At 47.2% G+C, this 20970-nt stretch overlaps 2 protein-coding genes across 6 annotated transcripts; one reads left to right on the top strand and one right to left on the bottom strand.

The window, feature by feature from the left end:
* Nucleotides 1-31: 31 nt before the first annotated feature.
* Nucleotides 32-17793, bottom strand: ELMO2 (engulfment and cell motility 2). 5 transcript variants are annotated; one of them, XM_065849546.2, is made up of 22 exons: nt 17665-17793; nt 12416-12541; nt 12235-12275; nt 11678-11750; nt 11295-11345; nt 10161-10342; nt 9468-9567; nt 9110-9261; nt 8148-8226; nt 7504-7542; nt 5414-5464; nt 4967-5089; nt 4192-4326; nt 3645-3749; nt 3457-3565; nt 2736-2872; nt 2251-2414; nt 2056-2168; nt 1665-1772; nt 1245-1327; nt 838-915; nt 32-291 (listed from the first exon to the last, which is right to left on the bottom strand). In XM_065849546.2, exons 2-22 carry the CDS (start codon nt 12491-12493, stop codon nt 91-93), a joined length of 2202 nt encoding a protein of 733 aa, XP_065705618.1. In that variant the 5' UTR covers nt 12494-12541; nt 17665-17793; the 3' UTR covers nt 32-90. The 5 variants fall into 5 exon arrangements, with proteins under 5 accessions (XP_065705618.1, XP_065705621.1, XP_071671599.1 ...); XM_065849549.2 differs by having other exon boundaries at nt 7504-7539; XM_071815498.1 differs by lacking the exon at nt 17665-17793 and adding an exon at nt 15777-15862.
* Nucleotides 17794-18241: 448 nt separating this feature from the next.
* SNRPB (small nuclear ribonucleoprotein polypeptides B and B1) lies at nt 18242-20793 on the top strand. The gene is made up of 7 exons (XM_065849818.2): nt 18242-18393; nt 18462-18613; nt 19041-19152; nt 19399-19551; nt 19952-20090; nt 20269-20394; nt 20609-20793. The coding sequence occupies exons 1-7, from the start codon at nt 18391-18393 to the stop codon at nt 20644-20646; spliced, it is 723 nt and encodes a 240-aa protein (XP_065705890.1). The 5' UTR covers nt 18242-18390; the 3' UTR covers nt 20647-20793.
* The last annotated feature ends 177 nt before the right edge of the window (nt 20794-20970 follow it).

Below are 20970 nucleotides of genomic sequence, written 5' to 3'. Positions count from 1 at the left end.
GGACCGGTGACGAGCGGAAAGAGGCGGCGGCAGCGGAGCAAGGACTGGTTATTATTGGCTGTTACACGCGCGCGCGGCCCCGCCCCGCCCTCAGCCGTAGTGATAGACGAAGTCGTAGCTGCTCGGCTCCTTGGGGATGGGCGGCGGCGCCTCGGGGATCTGGATGTTCTCCAAGTCCAGCAGCCTCAGCTTCATTTCCATGCTCAGCAACGTGTCCAGGTCGCTTTTGGTCAGCTCGCTGGACATGTCCTTCCCCAAGAGGGCGTTAAGCCCATCAATCCAGATACAGTACTGCGGAGAAAAAGGATAATGCACAACTCCAGGTATAAACGACAGGTTATGTTGAATCTTTCCATCCGTTCAACAATTACAGATACTCCTATACCACTCCAAAATAGGAAACATGGGAGGGGAGTTAACCTATGGCAGGGGGGGAAAAAAGCAGCAAACCACCCCAAAACAGTGCCCACAGATTTCCAAGGGAAGTTAGCCTAGAGGCCCTAGGAAAGGATGGAGAGTTTCTATTGTGGCGTAACAACAGAAAAAGCAAAGCTATTCTAGGCATCGGTGTTTTATAGAATGGGCAAAAGGGAACAAGTGACTGCACAGGAGGAAAGAAAGTGGCAGCCCAGATTATGGGAAATTAGTGTAGATTTTTCTAAAGAGAAACATAACTGGGGAAAAAAAAAAGATTCAGACTAAGCATCAGCAACATTTTCTAAGAATGCACCCGGTGGGAGAGAGCCTGTTCAAGCCTTTAATGAGAAGCAACTGATCCTTCTTAACCTCTGAAGTTAATTGCTGTATGTTCCACCGCTTAACCGCTATGTTTCTTACCTCATATTTATTAGGCGCAATGAAGTTCAAAGTCTCATCAGGATCATATAATATTGAGAAGGCCAGTTCTAACACTTCCTGAATGGAAAAGAATCTTTCACTCATTGACTCAACAGAACATCACAGCACCTCTGCTTGCTAATCCCCGCAGAGGAGCTGGGCTGTCTTGCTGCAGCTCAGCACCCTTTCCCGTGTCAGTACCCTGAGCAACTCTGAACAGCCTACAGCACAACCGGGCTGCTCACGGCACCTGGCAGTCACAGTGAGCACCAGGAAAGGAGCAGCTGTGAGATGGGTTTTGTAAACAACACACCTGCAGTGCAGGAGACCATTCGCTCCTGTTGCTTCTCTCAGTCTTCAACTAAAGCACTGGATATTAATTACTGGGAAAAAAAGGGAGCACTTACCTTGTTCTGTTTCAGTGCGCTTTTCTCCTTCATGTGTGGACAATCCTTCCCTGTGACAATGGCTTTAATGTCTGCAACTGGAACTAACAATGAAAAGTAAAGTTCACAAACAAGAAATCCTAATCATGAAGAGACAGAACCTTGCTTTGTCTTTGCAACTGAGCATTGTTCCTGGTCTTGTAGCTCATTACTGCAGTTTTCCAAAACACATTGCCAGTAACACATCCCTACAGTTGGCTGCTATAAGAAATACCAAACAATTCCAAGACTCAAAAGGATTTGGGCAGGGACCAAAAGTTGATCTCAGTCAGCGCTTCAGCCACAGCTCTTCTGTCAGTCTCTAGGATGGTACTCATACCAGCCTCTGGACAGCAGAGCACAGAACATTGCAGCATCCTCAGAGCAGTAATTGGGACTTACTTTTTTCTTGTAGAGATTCAAAGGTCACTTCTCCTTGGGCGTTATCTTCCAGATCTCCATAGTGTAGCACCTTGTGATTCAGAGCCAGGCGACAATACCAAAATCGCTCTGGAATGCACATTGAGTAAGCTGAGCAAGATCATCCACATAAGGTTTGAACAGCCACTAAGTTATAGACACCCCACCCAAACCCTCCAGTCCCCCAACTCCTGTTCATGAGGGGATGGCTGTATTCTTAGAAACGCATCTGTTCCAAACTACTGGTTTGTACAGACAACCCAGGTAACCAGCTTTCCTTTCTGGCAACATGTCTGCTGACAGGTTAATCAATTAGATCTTATTTGCCTACAGTTCTCCACATGAAAAAATGCAGTAGACACTGTTCTCTTACCTTGTCTTCTGCGATTTCCTATTTTTCTAAAGCTACTTCCCTCACAAAGCCTGTTCAGGCGCTGTTGCTTTATCAGCTCCAAGATCTCAGGTTGGATTTTCTCTCTCAGCTCCCTGACAATCAAATATGGAAGATAAAGCAGAAAATGGAGATAACAGTAAGCACAGAAGGCAACTGTTTTTGTTAGGCACTTACACAATAGGTGGTGACTGGAAGTCATCCTGGCTCATTCTCTCAGACTGGCGTAGTCGCAGAATCTCGGAATAGCTCAGGCTGCGCAGTTTGCTCTTGAACTGGTCCAAGGAGTTTGGTTTAGAGGGGAGAGCCCGTGTGATCTGTTCCCTCACAACCTGCATAACCTAAAAAGGTTGGGCAAAGAGAAAAGCAAGTCACATTCTTGCTGCTTACTGGCAGCAGAGAAGCAGGGCACAGCTCAGTGACAGCAGAGAACTGACAGCATAACTGAGGCCAGGAGTGTCAACATACTGGTGACTTTAAAGAACCAGAAGAACAAAGAATGACCTCAGGTCATACCAAATAAAAGTTGGACAGTCCTTCCTTACAGCCCATGTCAATGCCCTGTCATACCTTCTGCACCCTACTCTTTAACTAAGTGTATAGGCTGAGTAAACACGTGCTGTTCTGCAAGATTCTACAAAATACCTCTTCTCCACTCTGACCTTATTAAAATCTTCTGCTGTCGCCCTCATTTCTTTCCAGGTCTTGTTCAACAACTGTATGCAGATGGCAAATAGTTCCTCAAATGCACGGTCATGGGTGAAAAACATGGGGTGATAGTCGTTCCGGCCTTCATTAGCTTCAGGAAGAAACAGAAACCACAACCATGTGTGCATATTGCACAAGAGCTACTAAGCACAACTAAAATCCACTACAGGGGCAGAAACCTGATGGTGTGCAATAGTACCAACTGAAAGAGATTAAGACAGTTCAGTGTTTTGTCTCCCCATAAACAATCTATATTGGGAATGGCAGCTGACCCCATGCATCCCTGTGCAAACCCCTGTGATGCAGGTGCTCTTTTCATACTAGTGGCCCCAAATGACTGCTTGCAGTTGCTTCTCACTCTCCTCTGGTAGAATTTCTTATAGTAGTCAATTGTGTCAGGATGCTGTTATAAGACTGTCAGAGCTATGAAACTTTTCTCAAGTTGAAACATTCCACTTGTGTCAATTTTTCAGGAGAACCGGAGTGCTCACACTTCACTTTGATATTGGTGATATTCACTGCTACACAGATAGTGCAACTCCAGGCTCCTCCTGTCCTTACACAGCACCAATGAGATTGAGGTACAAATGCTTGTGAATGTTGGTCAGCCTGTAAGCTACTTCCAGAAGCATCAGCCCAGCAGCCTGGAAAGCTGTGGCAAAAAATGGTACTTACGGAGTTCCCCAACTTGCAAGATCTCACAAAGCATCCTGGTAAGCTCAATGGCACTGCGCCCAAAGGGACACTCATGCTTATCTTCCCGACTGCTGTTCTCCAGAACAATCTAGAAGAAGAGGATGCAACACACACTAAGAACAGCCGCTGAGGTGTTGGTATCTGCAAAAACCAGCAGCATCACTTACCCTAATATAGGTGTCCTGATGAAATTTGGCCAAGTAGAGCATGTTGTCCAATGCAAGCATCCCTGGAGGAGTCTGAGTAAAGTCCATGGCTGGATTGATGTGATTCTGTAAAAAGAGTGTGTAGAAAAAGCCCAAACAAATCAGCTCACATAGAAGTAGTGTGAGAAACTTTTCTGAATGAATGTTACAACCACCTGTCCATCAAGCACTCCCTCACTTCTATCCAAGAGGTAACCTTGGACACCTGCTCACAATGCTAGCCGAATTTTAGAGAAGAGGGGTCGATTTCAAGCTCTTCATAGCACAGGTGTGTACGGTGAGTAAATATCTCCAGGGAATGTGCCTAATGAGCCCTTGCATTTAACTATCAACAAGTTCATAATAATCTTCCCTGGCAGTCTGAGTGTGGCTGAATTTCTAAAACTTAGATACAAAAGTATGCTAAAGCAAACAGCTATTTCTGTTCCTTATTGCCCCACAACTCTAACGGAGGTTGCTTAGGTTGCCTTTACGTGCTTTACAGTCAGCGCTCTCTCTAGATGCATACAGTGAATCCCAGCATCTTGTAGTCCTTGGTGTACATGGCTTTGCGCTTTTCTGTTCCGCTGCCAGGGGCGGTGTTGCTGTCGGACTCTGCATCAAATGCGATTCTTCTCAACTCAAATATGATGTCTCTCTGTGCCTGAAGGACAGAAAGCAGGGAAATGGTAACGCGATCAATCACTAGGAGAATATTTTCACATAATGCACAGTCCCAACTCTCTCTCCAGAGCCCACACAGTGAATACAGAGAGATGCCAAAGGTCATTAACATTATGTAAGTAGATGCAATCAATTTCAAAATGGTAAGTTTCAGCATACTGGGTAAAGCAAAATATTTGTTTGTATTTTCCTTTAACTGCTCCAAGTTTAGTTAAATGCAGTTTCTAGGCATTCAGATAATGCTAAGGCATTTCTCACTCAAGACTACAATACCTCCAAGAACTGAGTAACAGACACCTTAAAAACACTCAGCTTCCTTGTATACTGCAAGGAAATGGATAAAGACATGTGCCCTCCATAGAGGTGGAGTAATCAGTTTGACAGCTGGCATCCCACTGGTCAGGAAAGGAATACACAGCTTCCAGTGAGCACTTACATTTCTAAAAGTCCCACAGCATACAGCAGGATACTCATGAGCATACCCTAACCTCAAGGACTAAAACATGAGAGGTGGCTTTGAAACTTTATGCACCATCTCCTGCAAATGTTGCAGAGCTAAGGAGTTCAGGAATATGCCCCCTTGTACAGCCTATCAGATCATACTCAGCTTTAATAGTGACCTGATCATTGGGATCCATCTTGGTCATCATTCTCTCTTCCAGAAGATTAAAGGTCAGGACCTGTAGCACATACAGCTGATGTGCCATTTCTGTTTTAATTGGGCGATTTCCTCTGATCACATGCTGCAAGATAAAGAATAGGGTAGAAATTAGGAGAACGCAAATAAAAACTGAGCTATTAGCTGTAGGCATATGCCAGGCTACGTGTACATCTCTGCATATGAAGATTTCAGCTGTTTAACCTCCATATTCCATCAGAAGCATAATTATAATGCTCTGTAACAGCAGATCCTGATAAATGCCTTTTGAACAAGTGGCTCCAATTTCACCTTTGAAAGAGTCACTTTTCTGGAAGTGCCCTGGGGGCTGCAGAATTTACACTCTGCACAAGTGAAACCTCTATTGAGAGAACATTAGGAAGCATTCCGTCGTTCCAGACGTACTTACATTCAGGATTATAGACCTCAGGTGCTTCTGGGCAAACGCATTAGCCATCTCCTGTTGTGGAATTTAGAGATGAAATAACATGAGTGAAATATAAACAAAAAGCCTACATTGTGCAGAAAGGAGAGGAAGATGGAAGCCTATGAATTGGAGGTAGCACTGGCACACAACAAAGTGCTTTTACTGCAGACCGTCTGTTTAGCATGGCATCTCACCACAAAGCAAGCATCAAGTTGAGATGCAAAAATCATCTTTACCATGGCACAACACACGGATGGCTCCCCTACGAAACATCATTAATGTAGAGAAAGGCACTAGGGCTGGCAAAGAACAGAAGAAAAATCAGCTTAACGTTGGACATCTAATGATTCTTCAATATCAAGAGATATGGCAGCAGGGAGCATACTGTGGTTTGCCCAGAAAAATCTGTCATCTACAAGAGGTTCCTTCAGTTAGCATTTCACAACTTTCTATAGCTAGGTCTACACCCAGGATAACAAGGGCTAGAGGATGGAGTTTACAGGTCTCCTCCCTCTCAGAAATCTTCCCCTGAAATTTACATTTCCTTTGTCTCAGTTACTACGAAGATATTTAGAAGCCAGTTTAAAGACAACTTGCAGAAGCCCTTCAGTTTACAAAAATAAAGGATAAATAACGTTTATGCTTAAAGGAAAGCTTCCCATTTCCCTCTTTACTGCATGGCTTCCTTCCCCAGATGAGGAGGGTTTCCCACCCCCCAAGTCATGATGACAAACAGTCACAGCAGACACAAGTATCTGTTGCAAGCCTTCAGTTCTAGGATCAATTACACATTCACCTGCAAAGACCTAACCTGTGGGTTCCTTGTAAAGTGTGAAGATGTACTTTTTAACGCATCAGCGATCTCATTACACCTGCTAGGATAGTGGCACAAGTGCTAATGCCAAGAAAGAACATTATCAGAATTTTGCTGTTATAAGCAAAATCTTTGGGTAAGAAAAATCTGTTGGGAAATACATCATCTGGAAGAAGTCCAAAAGAACTGCCAGTCTGAGATCTCTCCTCATGCCTGTGCAGTGCAGATCGAGAGCTAAAAGCAGATGTGCAGCCTTGGACAATTGCACTCCATCAGCTGTATGTACACTGTGAGCAATCCAAGACTGTTCCAACTGCTCATATCAACCCTGCTCCTGACAAGCTTTATGAGGAGTCTGATAAAATGTGTATGTTAGCCTCATTCCAAGTTCCTATTATCACTTTTGCTCCAGACAGAAACCTCCTAAAACAAGAAAGTGATATGCTGGCTGACAGCCAAGCCATAATGGCTGCAAGTTCAGCAGCGCTCATGTTAAAACCAAAATGCATCAGGGCCTGAGTGGAAGGTATCTAAGAAACACGTACATGAAGTAGGAAGTGGTTTCACAGATAACACATGGCCCTCCAAGTCACTATTTTTTACTATGATTCCTGAGATCTAGTACTCAGAATAGAACAAGGCCTGTTGCTAGGATTTGTTTGAGCATGCAACACAGAATCCTTACTCTGAAGGAATTAGTTTGTACATGGATGAAGTAACAGGTGACTGAAGCAGATAACAGTGGGAAGGACAAAGACAATTAAACAATTCTAAATAGCATAGTAAGAAGCACGAGCACGCACACAGCCTAACCGCTGCTGAAGGATCTACATTCTGCTGAGAATCCAATAATACCCACTTTGCAGCTTCATGGGGTCAGACCATCACAGAATCTTCTGTGTTGGAAGAGACATCTTGAGTGAGATTTGGGGTATAAACTCAGGCTGTAGTAAGTTTAAGGAGAGCCAGACTGCTAAAGACCTGGTTCACCTGGTCAGCCTTGTACCATCGTTTTCCTTTTACAATCATCTTTATTGTCTTGTGTGCACAATAAGTCATTCAAGATCTCTCCTGCTACTGATTCTCCTCCCGTTCACAATCTGAGTGCATCCCCAGGAGTCCTCCCACCCTTCTCCCTAGGCTCACCCACTATGTGAAGCCTGTTTGCATCGTTTCTGAGATACAAGGAGGCATAACTGGCAAAAAGCTAACATGCCTACAGTTCCACATGACCAGCCCCCAGGCTCGAGTTACTTACAGTGATGGGCAGGTCTAGTGGGTTAAGCAGCTTGTCCTGCTGGCAGAAAGCAAAAAAAGGCACAAAGAGAAGCAGACAGGATTTAGCTCGGAGTCCAGAAATAAGGCACAAACAGGGCACTAGAGAAGAAAGGCTTAACACAGCAAAGCTACACAATACAGACATATGCACATCTTGCACGTAGCTGAGACTTTGAGGGTTTCCTCACAGCAGGACAGGCGTTTCATTTCTCACATTTGCGAGTGGGAATATCCCCCTATGACTTCAGAAAGGTCCCTTTTTTGGGGGAGAGGGAGGTGGGGGAGTTTGTTTAGTAAGTACATACAATCCCGAGGACTCTGCCCAGCCTACCTCTCTCTATGGAATTATCTTTCTTCAAAAAAATTTCCATGCTGTATAGAGGATTATTTTCTATCTCTCAAAGCCTTTCAGATTCCTTTCTGAGCATCTCCTAAACACAGATGCACTGCTCCAGAACACTTTATTAATAAGATGGTACTTTTTCTCCTCTGTTGCCACACTGAAACAGCTACATAAGTTCTTGGCAAGGTCTGAGGTCTGCCGTGCCCAGACAATATTTCTGACACATAATCAGCCAACGAGTAACCGTTACTCAGGTTTAAAGTCAAAAAGCAAGAACAAACCTGTCTCCTGTCCTCAGGTGCCTTCAGGAAGAGGGCATTGATCAAGGCAATGGCGTATGTCTGAATCTCTTGGTTTGAGCTGCAGAGACAAAAATGGGAGAATCATCAGAGAACAGGCAGTACAGAATGTCACAGCTTGCTGCTTTGCCTGCACTGTAAGAACATTTACTACAGCTGTTGTGCATTCATCAGACAAGCGGGATTCAGGTAATCTGCTTCCACGCCATCCAACTTTTCATAAGGCCTGCGAAGAGCTGACGGAAACTGCTGACTGAGGGCTCCATTATTCAGAAGACAGTACAGATTGCAGCCCAGCAGAGCTCGGAGTTCAGCACCACCACAGTTTGCTTCCAATGCTGAAATTGTCTCAGTAAAATGCAGTTATACTGCAGCCTATCATACAGAAACAGCAAGAAACTCATATGGAGCAAGTAATTATTCTCCCCTATGGCAGCAGAAGCCACCAAACACAAATGGAACTAAGGGGGAAGCGTGCCTCTCTTCACAGCATTGTCTTCCAGCCTCCATAGTTTGCCCATCTCTTTCAGGCTTGTTTTCATGAACCTGTTCTTCCAAAACCCATCCTCTGTTAAAGATAATACCCTCCTGATAGCCCTGCCAAACAAACACCAGCAAATCCCAACTCACTCTCCAGCCTCCCTTTTTACAATATTCCTTGCATAGATACTTTCTTCAGCAACCTTCAGTGCGGTTGTCAAAGCAAAATATCTTTGTTCAAGATATAAACTCACGTGCTTAAGCGCTTCCAGAACACAGAACATATTTTTCCAAGGTTTCACTTTTAAAAAAATCTGTTAGAAACCCTAAAGTTCAAATAAAATGTCATATCAGTAATACTTTAGAAATAGCATCTTAAAGTGTTTTAAACGTAAAAGGATGTATTTTCAAATTACTATTAATAAAACTGATTTAAATCACACCACTGCTGAGTGGACACTCACACTTGCAGATGAGAAATGAGCTGCCCCACAGTGATCTCTTCTGCTATCTTCTGATACAGGGTCTGACTGTTCAGCACCATGCTTTCTAGAATGGCTAAGGATCGTTGGAGGATGGAGACATCGACCATGGGCTGACTCACATACCCTGCAATCTAAAAACAGATGAAGCAGCAGGTCAGCAGGTGCCCATCCAGGAAACCTTGTGCTGAGACAACCTAAAGGAAACAGGGCTCAGAATGCTGGACACACTGTGCTCTGAATGAGTGCTCAGCTTCCCACAGTCATCTGGCTCATCCTGGAAGCTGCATTAAAGCGCAAAAATAAACAGCATCCACTCACCCCCTTTACGCAAACTCACTTGTTTGATGAAGGTTATTGAGACCATGTCCCACGAGACAATACCATGGTCCATGAGTTCCAAAAAGGCAGTCAAGGTGAAAGCCAACATCTCACTGTAACTGCGAAAATTAAGAATGCAGTTAGAAGAGATCTGGTAGCAAGGAAAAACTGTTCGAATAAGCTGGATTAGAAAAAAATGCCACCATCTTCTCCTAATAAAACAACATTCTCTGCTATACTTTCTTTGGCCCTCTCAATTTCCTAAGATAAACAGACTTTTGACCTTCATAGCAACTCTCATTACAATGCAGGTCAAAAAGTACTGACCACAAATACAAGAGCCAGGAACATGCTTGCTGCTGTCCGGCATGTACATGCTGCCAGTTCTACAGGAATGTTTTTGTGTGCAACTGCATAAGGATTTTTCATAGGACACCTTCTCCCTTAGACCACAGATGAATAACTGCTCGAGTAGAATATGACCGCAAGTAATAAAAGTTGTTTAAATTATCAAAGTGACCTTTCAATGCAAGTTTCATACATCATAAATGTCTCTTCTTTTGCCTCACGAGGTTTAGCAAGTGATTAGAAAGACACTGTCTTAACAGACCGGCATTCGCTATGAGGTTAGCTGCCTAATGACACTTCAGCAAGCAAAATTAGTCCCTTATTTGAGGCCCTGTTATAGAATCCTGGAAAACAGGAAACTTACTGGGACAGAAGCTTGGTCCCACTCTCCACAAGCCGTGTCAGCACTGTGATCCCTTCCATGTTGATGAACTCTGTGGCAAAGGTAACATCTGCTGAAAGTTTAGCCAGTTCCTTCATGGCATCCAGTCGGGCTTCCATACTGTGCGACTGGATCCTCTCCATCAGCTGGCGAGCGGCCCTGGACTGAAAGAAGGACGACGCTGGTTACAGACGAGTCACCCGCAGCTGAGTCCTGCCAGCAGCAGCACGCTGTGAGAAGCCCATGGATGGGCAGACAGCACAGCTGGGGTTGGGAGGCATCAGCAATGACAGGAGAAGTAGCAGTGGTCAGCAAGTCTAGGATAGACTAGAAAAGGCTGCACTCAGCACGAGTTACAGCCAACCAGGAGGCGAGTAAAATGCTATTTTACATGTGAGTGAATGCTTGTTTTTCGTCTTGGTGAGGCGAGTAGAGATGGCTATAGAAATACGGAGCGAGACCACTGAAGAAATATGATGTTAAAAGAAATCTCTCAGATTCAAAGAGAAGCACAAATTCATTTTGTGTATCCACGTGACATTCTGTAAGATTTCTCAGACACATAGCAATGATATCCTCTTGCGCAAATACCTCTTCCCCTTCTACTCACTCTCAGCTACGTGCCACGACACTTCCACGAGAAAGTTTAAGAATTTCAATAAAAAGGAAGCTCCAGCAAGCGTGCAGAAGACAACTGTTGAGGTTACAATAGCAAGAATTCACTAGGAACAACCACCGCTGTGTCAAATTTGTCTCTTGTTTTCATTTCTGCATTAAGTCACCAGCACTGGTGCTTTCCAACTGACCATACTAACTGCACTCGTATTGAGGATGTGTCTGTCAGGTGCTTCACAACACGCTATTCTACAAGACGCAATAAAAATGCAGACTGTACTTGTTTGCATAGTCCTATAAAACAGCAAAGAATGCAAAGGAAAGATACACACCACAACCAGGAAGGAAAACAAGAGTGTGCACCTCATTATGCAGAATGGCCCACAACAAAGGTGAGCCCCCTGCAATTTGGGGAGAAGGAGAAAGAAAAGCTGAGAGGCAAGAAGCAGCCTCTCATACAAGGACAGCTACTGACAAAAAGGGATGTGAGGAAACATTTACCGGGGAGACTGCCAGCTGTAGGATAGTTCCATTCTTGATGTCACAGCGAGTCTGAAAGAAAACAAATTCACATTGCAGAAAAGTAGGGGGAAAAGAATGCAACTGGGTCTACAGTGACCATTCATGTGCACAAGTAAAGGGGTTCCTATACCACGCAATCCTGCTGAGGGTATTGAACTGAGTCACTGGCTCCTCGTGCCCATGGCATGCAAAGGGAGACATGCACGGCTCCTCCGCTGAATGACACCATTCCAGTCTGAGTATTTCTGACAGCAAAGATGCTGCCCCTCAAGGATCAGCAGCAGTTTTGTTCCATGACACTAGTCCAAGGCATTCTGCACTCTTGCCCAGGACATCAGCAAATTGCCACCTCTCACACTGACCTGCTCTGTGATATACAGCTGAGGACCATCAGCATACCGCAAGGTGTAGTATTCAGGGTTTGGCAACGACCACCTGGCAGAGGAAGAAGAAGGATTCATAAGCTTCTTCCTCCTCTTTCTTCTGGCTCTCAGGTCAAAAAAGAAGCTTGATCCCAGAGGAGTGAAAAAGAACTTTCAAACAAAGCTTTAGCATGGGAAATCAGGTCTCTAAAGAGGAGAGAAAACACCTTCCTCTTGAGAGGATGGTACTTCAGCATGCCCTAAGTCAAGCTCTGTGGAATGCCAGAAGAGGCCTACACCTCAGGAACAGCAAGATGGGCCAGTCCTCAGAGACACTGACCCAAGGGGCATACATATGCACACACTCAGAATTGGCCTCTGTCTTCCAGATGATCCTTTTCTTTCTGATTTAAACCCTGGTCCATTCCACAGCCAAAACTGGCAGCAGTCAGCATGGATTGTGCTGCCAGCACATTGACAGGCAGCAGAGACTTTCCACAGCAAGATGTGTCAGGAGAACAGACTTTCTCCCCAAGGGTTCCCAGAGAACTACTCACCCATCACAGACCTCCTTGATGATGGATGCAAGAGGCCTTTTCTAGAAGAGAAAGAAAGAATCCTTAGTAGCTACGTTCCTCTCAACCAGAAAGGAATACTGCCCATTTCTATGCTTCCCACATTTCAGTACCAAGGTTGTGGTGCATTTCCCCCCGCCCGAGCCTGGTTACCAGGTCTCACCTGATCTATTTCCAGCAGCTGGGCATTGGCACCTGGCCACTCAACAGCTACTTTCACAATGTCTGAAGGTGGTGGCATTGCTCCAGACTCCTCCTCGTGCCTTTACAACAGCATACACCCCCACACCTGTTGAGAGAAAGGATAGTGAGCAACTCTGAAAAATATTTCAATTGCTACATTTCACCTAACACCAAGCTTCAAAACACTGCATAAGACCAGCCTTACGGTTTGCTGGGCCAGCTAGGGACAAAACATCCAGTGTGCCAGAGATCAAGGCCTCACACTAAACCAGCACATTGTGACATTGTATGCCCAATCTTATCGCCTAAGGAATACTTCTGAGAGCTTGTTGGGGTACTCACACGAGAAGGAGAGTCACCCTGATCAGCAAAGCCTCGTCTGCCATCCACTGTCCGTCCTGCCAAGGCAGTTCACAGGACTAGTAAAGCAACAGCTCCCTATGCTCAGCTCTGTCTGTACACGAGAGGGGGAATGTACTGTCCAGGTAGCCTCCCCGCCATGGGCTGGTGTGTAGTGATTCACATTTCTCAGATACTGCGATGCCCAAACAGGCTCGTACACAGAGTAGCAGCAGCTACCTTTATCCCATTCCCTTCCTATAACATCATAAATCCAAAACACGAATACCCATTACTGAAGAAAAGTTAGCTCAGCATTTGCTCTGGAGATCTACCTTTCACTCCTTTATCTGCCTTAGAGCATAAGCTTGTGTTCAGGGTTTGGTCCCAGACAGTTGTCAGACATGCTGGTTTGTGCTTCATCTGGCAGTAAGAGGCTGTAAGGAAATGTGCTTGTTCAGTTCCTTTTTAACCCTCTGCTGGGTGGAGGGAGCAGCCCTGTTCTCTCCCACAGAGCCAAAGTGAGAAAGTCAGGTGGGAGCGAGACAACCCTCCCCACCAGCTGTTTTCAGGAACAAAGGCTTCAAGCTGCCAAAAATGAGATCTGACAGGACACAGAAGTAGTCCTGTCCTCAAGGACTCCTCCCGAGACTCAATTTCCAGCATACCCTGAATGAGACGGCAAGCATCCGAAATACAATTTCCCAGCTCCCGTTTCTCCTAGTGGGGCAACCCCGTCCCCCTTTTCCAGAACAGAGATGAGACAGCACTGAGCAGGGACATGGTTTCATGATTAATGTACTTTCCTGACTTCCTTTATCAACTGAGAAAGAGATGCTAAGCCTCATCCTGAGCCAGAGATGCTAAGGCCTGAAAGGAAAAACCAGCAACCTTTGGAATTTTCCTGATGCAAGGCAAGTGAGAAGAGAGAACTTTCCACAGATCAGCAAAGACCAAACATGTGCAGAGATACCTGGCCCAGGAAATTGGTCTCCATGACTGTTCTGGAAAGGGAACTTCTATGAAGTGAGCTGAGTCTATCACAAAAGGCATGTATGCCTGGCCTGGATAAGATGATGACCTAGAAATCCATTTCTGATCTCAGTCAATGAATCTCATGTGCCTCTTTCTTGCCTTGCAAAGACCGTTATCACTGCATGGAGAGAGATGAAAACTCAGGTGTGCTAACGTTTCTCTGCATTTGTACACACACAAACCACTTAATCAGCCCCCTGTGACTATCTTGTAGCTCCAGTTGAGGCAGCTTCCTCACTTAGGAGAACAGAATGCTACGATCTCCAGGTGCACCCTTCCCAGGCAGTCACAGCACTAACAGTGCCCTGCCTGCTGGAACTGAGGATGAGGGGTGCTGGTCTTCCTTTGTCCACAGTCAGCTAGGATTTCAGGCAATAAAGAGTAAGGAACCCAGGACCAGAACAGCACCTTGCCTCCTTGCATAAGCAGAACAAAGCAATTAGGAATCTGCATAAAGACAGGAATGCTTTCAACCCAGATATATTCAGAAGACTGCAGCCCCCTGTACAGCACTTATTATTGGGGTTAGTATCCACAGCAAGCCTACCTATAGCAGTTATCCTTAATCTGTTCACAAGTCAATGCCCAATACCTCATATTTCTGAGGACAGGAAAAGTCTGCCAAGCACGTCATACTGCAAGGCAGAAGAGTCCCCTCTGAGCATAAAAATCTGACTTGCTCTAACATGCAAGTACAGTGTCATAGAGACAAGACAGAACCAACGTACTCTGTAGCATCAGCCATAACAATTCGGAGCTAACACAATCTTTCTGTCTCACAAAGAGACAGATGAACCTAATAAAACTATGTGTCAGTCTTCCTCACTTCTTTTTCCTAAATTACACACACACACACAAATAAATAGATAATCCAGACTTTCAAATGGCTTTTGCAAAAATAGCTCAAAACAGGGATAATTCATAATCTAAATCTTTAAGTACACCATGGCAATTACTAGCATACAAGCGGTAGCACAGCTCTGTACATATTCCCGAGACAAAGTGCCCAGTTTGCACGAGACCCCCAGATCTGCAGGACAGACAGGTTTCCATCCTTTAAGCCCAGAAACAGACAGGCAGTTCCCAAATGTTATGTGATTTCCACTCACTGTTCTCCACTCAGCAACCAAAGCTTATGATGGCCTAAACCTGAAAGCCTGAGAAATCCTGGTCCTATGACATGAGCACACATCAGCTCCAGTAATCAGAGTGGCTTGAAAAAACAGGGCAGATAATTACCTCTCCCACAATTGAACTAATTCACAACTAGAAACCATGTAAATCCCTTCAGCGCTCAAGGCACAGCAAACACACAGTGAAGAGTCGAGGCTCACAGATCACTTCCTTGGGTATTTAGAACTGAATTCGCAACTCTGTCACCGTTTATTGCACGGCAACAATAACCAATATACCCATTAGTAATTAGCATCTAATTACCACTTCTCCCTTCAGCCTCTTGCAGTCTTGCATTTGTACTGCAATTTACACTGCAAGTTGCTACTGAAGAGCACAAGAAAATAAAATACTTTATGTGGCATAATAAAGATGCCCAGATTACTAAAGGTAGAAGCCTTAACAAGTCTGTAACTTGTCTTCTCCTTTGCAAAGAACATGCATCATTCAGGGAGAGGAAGTGCACACTCAAACATTGATATTATGAGGAATTCTGCAGAAATCATAGAACCATTTTGGTTGGAAAAGACCCTTAAGGTCATCAAGTCCAAGCACAAACCTAACATTGCCCAGTCCACCTCTAAACCATGTCCCTACGTGCCCTATAAATTTTCCTGTTTCATTAAAAAAAAGTACTGCAGAGATTGGCGCGCAGATCCTAGAGACAACGGACGCTACCTGCAGCTCTCTCGACATCCTCACCACTGAAAACATTAGCCAACCAAGTTGTATGACACTACCTTCACATCTTAAAAAAAGCTTTCAGCTGCATACAAATTCAGAAAGTAACTCACCATGATAGGTTAGACTATTTCTGCCTCAAACTTCTTCCATAAACGAGCACCCACTCATCACTGGAAAGTGTGTTCTGTATTCCGATCAGTATTCTGTGCACAGCAAATACACAGTGAAAGAAACAGAGTGTAAGGGCCATTTCATTGCACAGCAGTACCACGGAATAGACACCACTGAGCCTACTGAGGAAGAGATTAAAACATCAAAATGAATTTGCTAAATAGAACCCCAAGAAAGAGGAATTAAATATTTAAAAAGATAGGAAACTCTTCAGACAGCCTGGGTCAAACAACCCTTCGAAGTACCCACACAGATCAGAGGCTCAGCAGAAGATTCTTTCCAGAAGAGGGACACAAAGACCCAACTACAAATGAAAAGGGTACTTCAGGTCAGCCTCTAACATGAAGTTGTCTGTCAAAAGCGTTCTTTGAAAAGATTTCATGGTATTGCTGCAGGCAAGAGAGGTGACAGATGTTAAATTTCACAATGGATATTTTGCAGTGCACTGGGGATATATCTGATAAAATGACTGTTCAAAAGCTCTCGGGAAGATGCACAGACTGCAATTTTGCATAATTGTGATTATCAGTCACTTGCGGGTCTCTCACAGCACATTCTTCTCAACAACCACATGTAAGCAATTCTCACAGTTTTATACAGGCAGGCAGCAGCCAAGGTGAAATCCATCAAAGATGAACCACTCTGCTTCTGCAGAGTGTGTTCCTCCATACAAAGCAGTGGTGTAGGGGTAGCTGCAAGGCAAGGAGAAAGCAGCAGAGCCACTAAAAACACACCATTCAAGAGACTTCTGAGAAGCTGCAAGCTAAAACAACTAGAGTATTTTAAACAGAATTTCCCTATTCACAACTCAATCTTCTTTTCATTACAGAGAGAGAACAAAGTGTGCTCCACGCAGAATGAAAATGAGGATGATGAAAGGACATTCCATGAGAAAGAAAAGCTGCCTGGTAGAATCCTCCAGTCAACAAGCAAATAGCTGCAGCTTCTGAAACCTGTAGATGCAACAAAACGTCCCAGTTAGCTCTCAGCAATCCCCAGATGGTGGTACCAACAGGCCAAGCCAAAGGTGGAGGCGATGCTAGAGAGTGACTAGCTGGGTAAGCGTGCAGAGAAGACAGAGTCCCTGAGCAGCAGCGTAAGGGGTCAGTGGACAGCAGAATCCAACCCCAGGGCTATATACAGTTTTCTGTTACCTCATATAACCAGCAAAGAGAAACACTCATCACTAGAGAAACCACAGAAGCAGGCAGCTTGGATGCTCCGTCGCTGGGATCCTACATTCCTTCAAAGGCCTTCCCAGCAGCACTTTGGCTGTAAAACAGGGCACCTGTGACACTGGACTCTCATCCTGCACATTCCAACCCAGCTGGGCAGAGACCACCGCTCAGCAAAGACAGACACTGATAGCAACAGGCAAAAACAGAGAACTGCTTTTTTATTATTTTTAATCAGTCGGGTGGGCTAAACGCAGCCCGTCGGTCAGCAGCTCCCGAAGCTCGGGCTGAAACTCAATTTAAGGCGCTAAGCGTTTTTTTCTGCCGCGGCGCTGTCAGTTCAGCGCCCCCGGCCCGGCCCGGCGAGGCCCCTCCCGCTCTCACGCCCGGGAGCCAGGACGGCGCGGCGGCCCCGCAAGCACCGAGAGCCGCGGCTCCGGCGGCCGCAGCACGGCGGGAGCTCCGCCGGGTGCAGAGCGGGCCCGGCGGCCCCAGGCCGGAGCCCCGCGGCGGGGCGGGCCGCCAGAGGAAGGGCCACGGCGCCGCAGCAGGCCCGGCAAAGAGGCACCGGTGACCGGGCTCGTCAGACCCGCGGCGCGCCGCCCGGCTCCCGCGGACCCCGCGCAGCCCCCGCTCGCCGCCCTGCGCTCACCCGGCCCCGCCGCGGCCGCTCCGCGTCCCGGCCGCCCGGCAGCTCCGGCGGCCCCGCCAAGGCGCTGCCGGCCACTGGCGCCGCCAGCTGTCACTCAGCCGTCTCACCGCCCATTGGCCATGACGCGCGCGTCACGCGCCCGCAGCACGTTGCCATGGAGAACGCGGGCGGCCGGCCCCGCCCCGCCCCGCCCCGCCCCGGCGCGGAGCAAACCCGCGCGGCAGCAGCGGCTGCTCCGTCCGCCGGTCCCGTCACCACTCGAGGGTGACAGCCACGTCCACAAACTACATGAGTTACGTTAACCGAGTCTCCCTTGTCCCTACGCCCCTCCGCTCCCTCGGGCCGCCAGGGGAGGGCTCACGGCAGTGCCCACTGCTAGCAGTGCCCCGCCTCCATGACCGGCTATGACCGCCCGGGGCTCACGTAGAGCAGCTTTCCCTGCAGCCGTGCGGACCGCTGCGCACCGGGCTGGCGGGGAACACCGGAGCGGCGCCGCGACTACGCACGACACCCGCCTGAAGGAGCGCGAAGCCTCGGCCCCGCCTCCGCCGGCCGCACCGCCCGCCCCAGCCCCGCCCCCGGAAGTGCGTCTCCACGCGCCGGAAGGGGCGGTGCGCTGGCGGGACAGCCGCGTGCGGGCGGGCGGGCGGAAGCGGCGGCAGCCGCGCGTAGCAACTTCCGGCGGAGCGGGCGGCGATCGGAGCGGGAGCGCTCACAGCCGCAGCCATGGTGAGCTGGGCGCTCCGGGGGGCCGCGGGGTCGGGCCTGGCCCGCGGGGTAACGACGATCTCTTGCAGACGGTGGGAAAGAGCAGCAAGATGCTGCAGCACATCGACTACCGCATGCGGTGCATCCTGCAAGACGGACGCGTCTTCATCGGCACCTTCAAGGCCTTCGACAAGCACATGAACCTCATCCTCTGCGACTGCGACGAGTTCCGCAAGATAAAGTGAGCGACGCGGCTCCCCCGGCTCCGCTCCCCGGGCACTGCCGGTCCCGCTGCGGCGTTGGCCGTGGAGCCGCTCGGGCCGCTGCCCCAGCGTCTGCTGCCGCTCCTGCAGAAACAGTTTGGTTTGAGCCTCGTTAGCCAAATCTCCAGGCTACCGAGGCTCAAGGTGCACTTAGTTCCAGTCCTCCCCTAATTACCAAAATAGACCTTTATGTGGTGCCAACACAGTCACTAAAAGGGTGAAGCACCATGGAGACAAGAAGTATCTTGTGTTTGAACTTGTCTATGTGCTCAGTTTGAGGCATACAAAAATGCAGGGTTTGCGGTAGCTTCTCTCTGGAGCAGTCCCATTGTGTATTCTGTTACAGATTCAAAAGGCAGCGTTGATGTTTTTTCCTATGTCTTGCAATGTTTTCTTTCTCACTAGACCTAAAAATTCAAAACAGCCAGAGCGGGAAGAGAAACGAGTTCTTGGTCTTGTGTTGCTGCGAGGAGAAAACCTGGTGTCCATGACAGTGGAAGGGCCACCTCCAAAAGATGTAAGGAGAATGACCACAGAACTAAGGAGAGAGGATGCCTGATAAACATTCCTCTTTGCAGGAAAATGCTACAGCAGCGTTGTCCTGGGCTTCCAGATGCTCTTATGTCTGGGTCCAAATCATTTCACTGAAGTTCTGATTCCTTTGTGGGGTTGGACATTAACTGGAGAAAGGGGGGCAGTGGCTGTCCCTAGAACTGGGGGCTTTGTTCTAATAGATCTTTCTTTTGGGGGGATCTGTTTTCAGACTGGAATTGCCCGAGTGCCACTGGCCGGAGCTGCTGGAGGACCTGGCGTTGGGCGAGCAGCCGGGAGGGGTGTGCCAGCCGGGGCACCCATGCCGCAGGCCCCAGCAGGACTAGCTGGCCCGGTCCGAGGAGTGGGGGGACCGTCCCAACAGGTGAGACACTATAACCCATTAGAAAGAGTTGTCTGGTATATTCTGAGGTCGCTTTAAATTCTTTGTACCAACGTGATGCAAGAAAACTGGTGGAGTGAAAGAACTGTTATCTTAGTTTCTGTTACCAGAGAGTTTGAGTCCATGAGGCTTGTTTGGTACCAGATTCCCCTAGGAACTCTGTCTTTTTTTGGTAGAAGAGACTTAAAAAGTGCAGCTTCTTGCACAGAATTTGAGTGGTATCCACTGAATTGTGTTGCGGGTTTGTAGCATCAATTAATACAGTAAGAGGAGACCAGTGTAATTTTCTGAAGGGATAATGGTTTAAATCTTGTTTAATTTTTAGTTATTAATGTGAAGCGGATGTGCTCTTTCTCTGTGAACATATTTCTTCTGTTTACAGGTGATGACACCTCAGGGTCGTGGAACAGTGGCAGCGGCTGCTGCAGCAGCCACTGCAAGCATAGCGGGAGCCCCGACTCAGTACACACCGGGGCGTGGTGGCCCACCCCCCCCCATGAGCAGGGGAGCACCCCCACCAGGTAGGAGTTACTCTACAGAGTAGGGCAGCAACGGGCTCGGGTTATGTGGCAAAATTTGCGATAAAGAGCTGTTTATCCAAGTCTGATGAAGCTTTGGTATTATAGAGCATTATTCGCTATCCAACCAGTGCCTTGAACATCCAGCAGGATTTACATGCTTGTTCTCTCTCTGCTGAAGGGATGATGGGACCCCCCCCAGGCATGAGGCCGCCCATGGGCCCACCGATGGGCATGCCCCCCGGCCGCGGTGCTCCCATGGGGATGCCCCCGCCAGGCATGAGACCACCGCCCCCAGGAATGAGAGGTAAGCAGAGCTTATTTTAAATGCCTAGAAGCTGTAAGGAGCCATAACATAAATGAAATGTTTGAGGGGTGATATGTTTCAATGCCTCCCTAGCTATGCTAGTTGTCAATAAAGGCCTCAGTGCCAAAAAAGGGCCCTGAGACCACTTGAGGATGGCAAAAAGTCTTTCTGGTTTAGTTCTTCTTTCCTCGTCAACTCTTTCCTTTATCCCCAGGACCCCCTCCACCTGGCATGCGTCCACCAAGGCCGTAAGATATTCTATATCGTACCTTTCAACTGTGAGAAGACTGATTAAGGAGATATACCAAGCAGTACCACCTGTCAGAACTTTGCTATGTATATTTTATATTTACTGCTTGTAAAGTTTGCCTCTTTTTAATAAAGTTGGAAAACCCAGTACTTGGAGTCACTGCTGTACCAGTCTGTTTCAGGAGTGCAGCTGTGACCTTTCACTGCTGCACTTTGGTCACCCCAGAACAGGTTTGAAGCAAAAAGCTCAGTAAGTATTGACAGCTCAGATGGTAACAGCTGGCATGGACCACTTAGGTCTGTATTGGTTTGTGTTCCTTACATGAA

Source organism: Patagioenas fasciata, chromosome 16 (genome assembly GCF_037038585.1).
Source record: "Patagioenas fasciata isolate bPatFas1 chromosome 16, bPatFas1.hap1, whole genome shotgun sequence".
Classification (NCBI taxonomy): Eukaryota; Metazoa; Chordata; class Aves; order Columbiformes; family Columbidae; genus Patagioenas; species Patagioenas fasciata.
Note: the sequence above shows the minus strand (reverse complement) of the source record. Positions and strands in the feature narration are given on the sequence as shown.

Bases quoted from the DNA above. Each gene is read 5' to 3' on its own strand.
- ELMO2 (XM_065849546.2), bottom strand. From the start codon at position 12,493: ATGCCACCACCTTCAGACATTGTGAAAGTAGCTGTTGAGTGGCCAGGT. The intron at 4,327-4,966 runs GTCACTATTAAA...TCTGTCCTTCAG, and splicing joins AGATGGATCCCAATGATCAG to GCACAGAGAGACATCATATT. The intron at 2,415-2,735 runs GTCAGAGTGGAG...CAACCTTTTTAG, and splicing joins CAGCAGAAGATTTTAATAAG to GTTATGCAGGTTGTGAGGGA.
- SNRPB (XM_065849818.2), top strand. The intron at 19,153-19,398 runs GTAAGGAGAATG...ATCTGTTTTCAG, and splicing joins AAGGGCCACCTCCAAAAGAT to ACTGGAATTGCCCGAGTGCC. The intron at 20,091-20,268 runs GTAGGAGTTACT...TCTCTGCTGAAG, and splicing joins CAGGGGAGCACCCCCACCAG to GGATGATGGGACCCCCCCCA.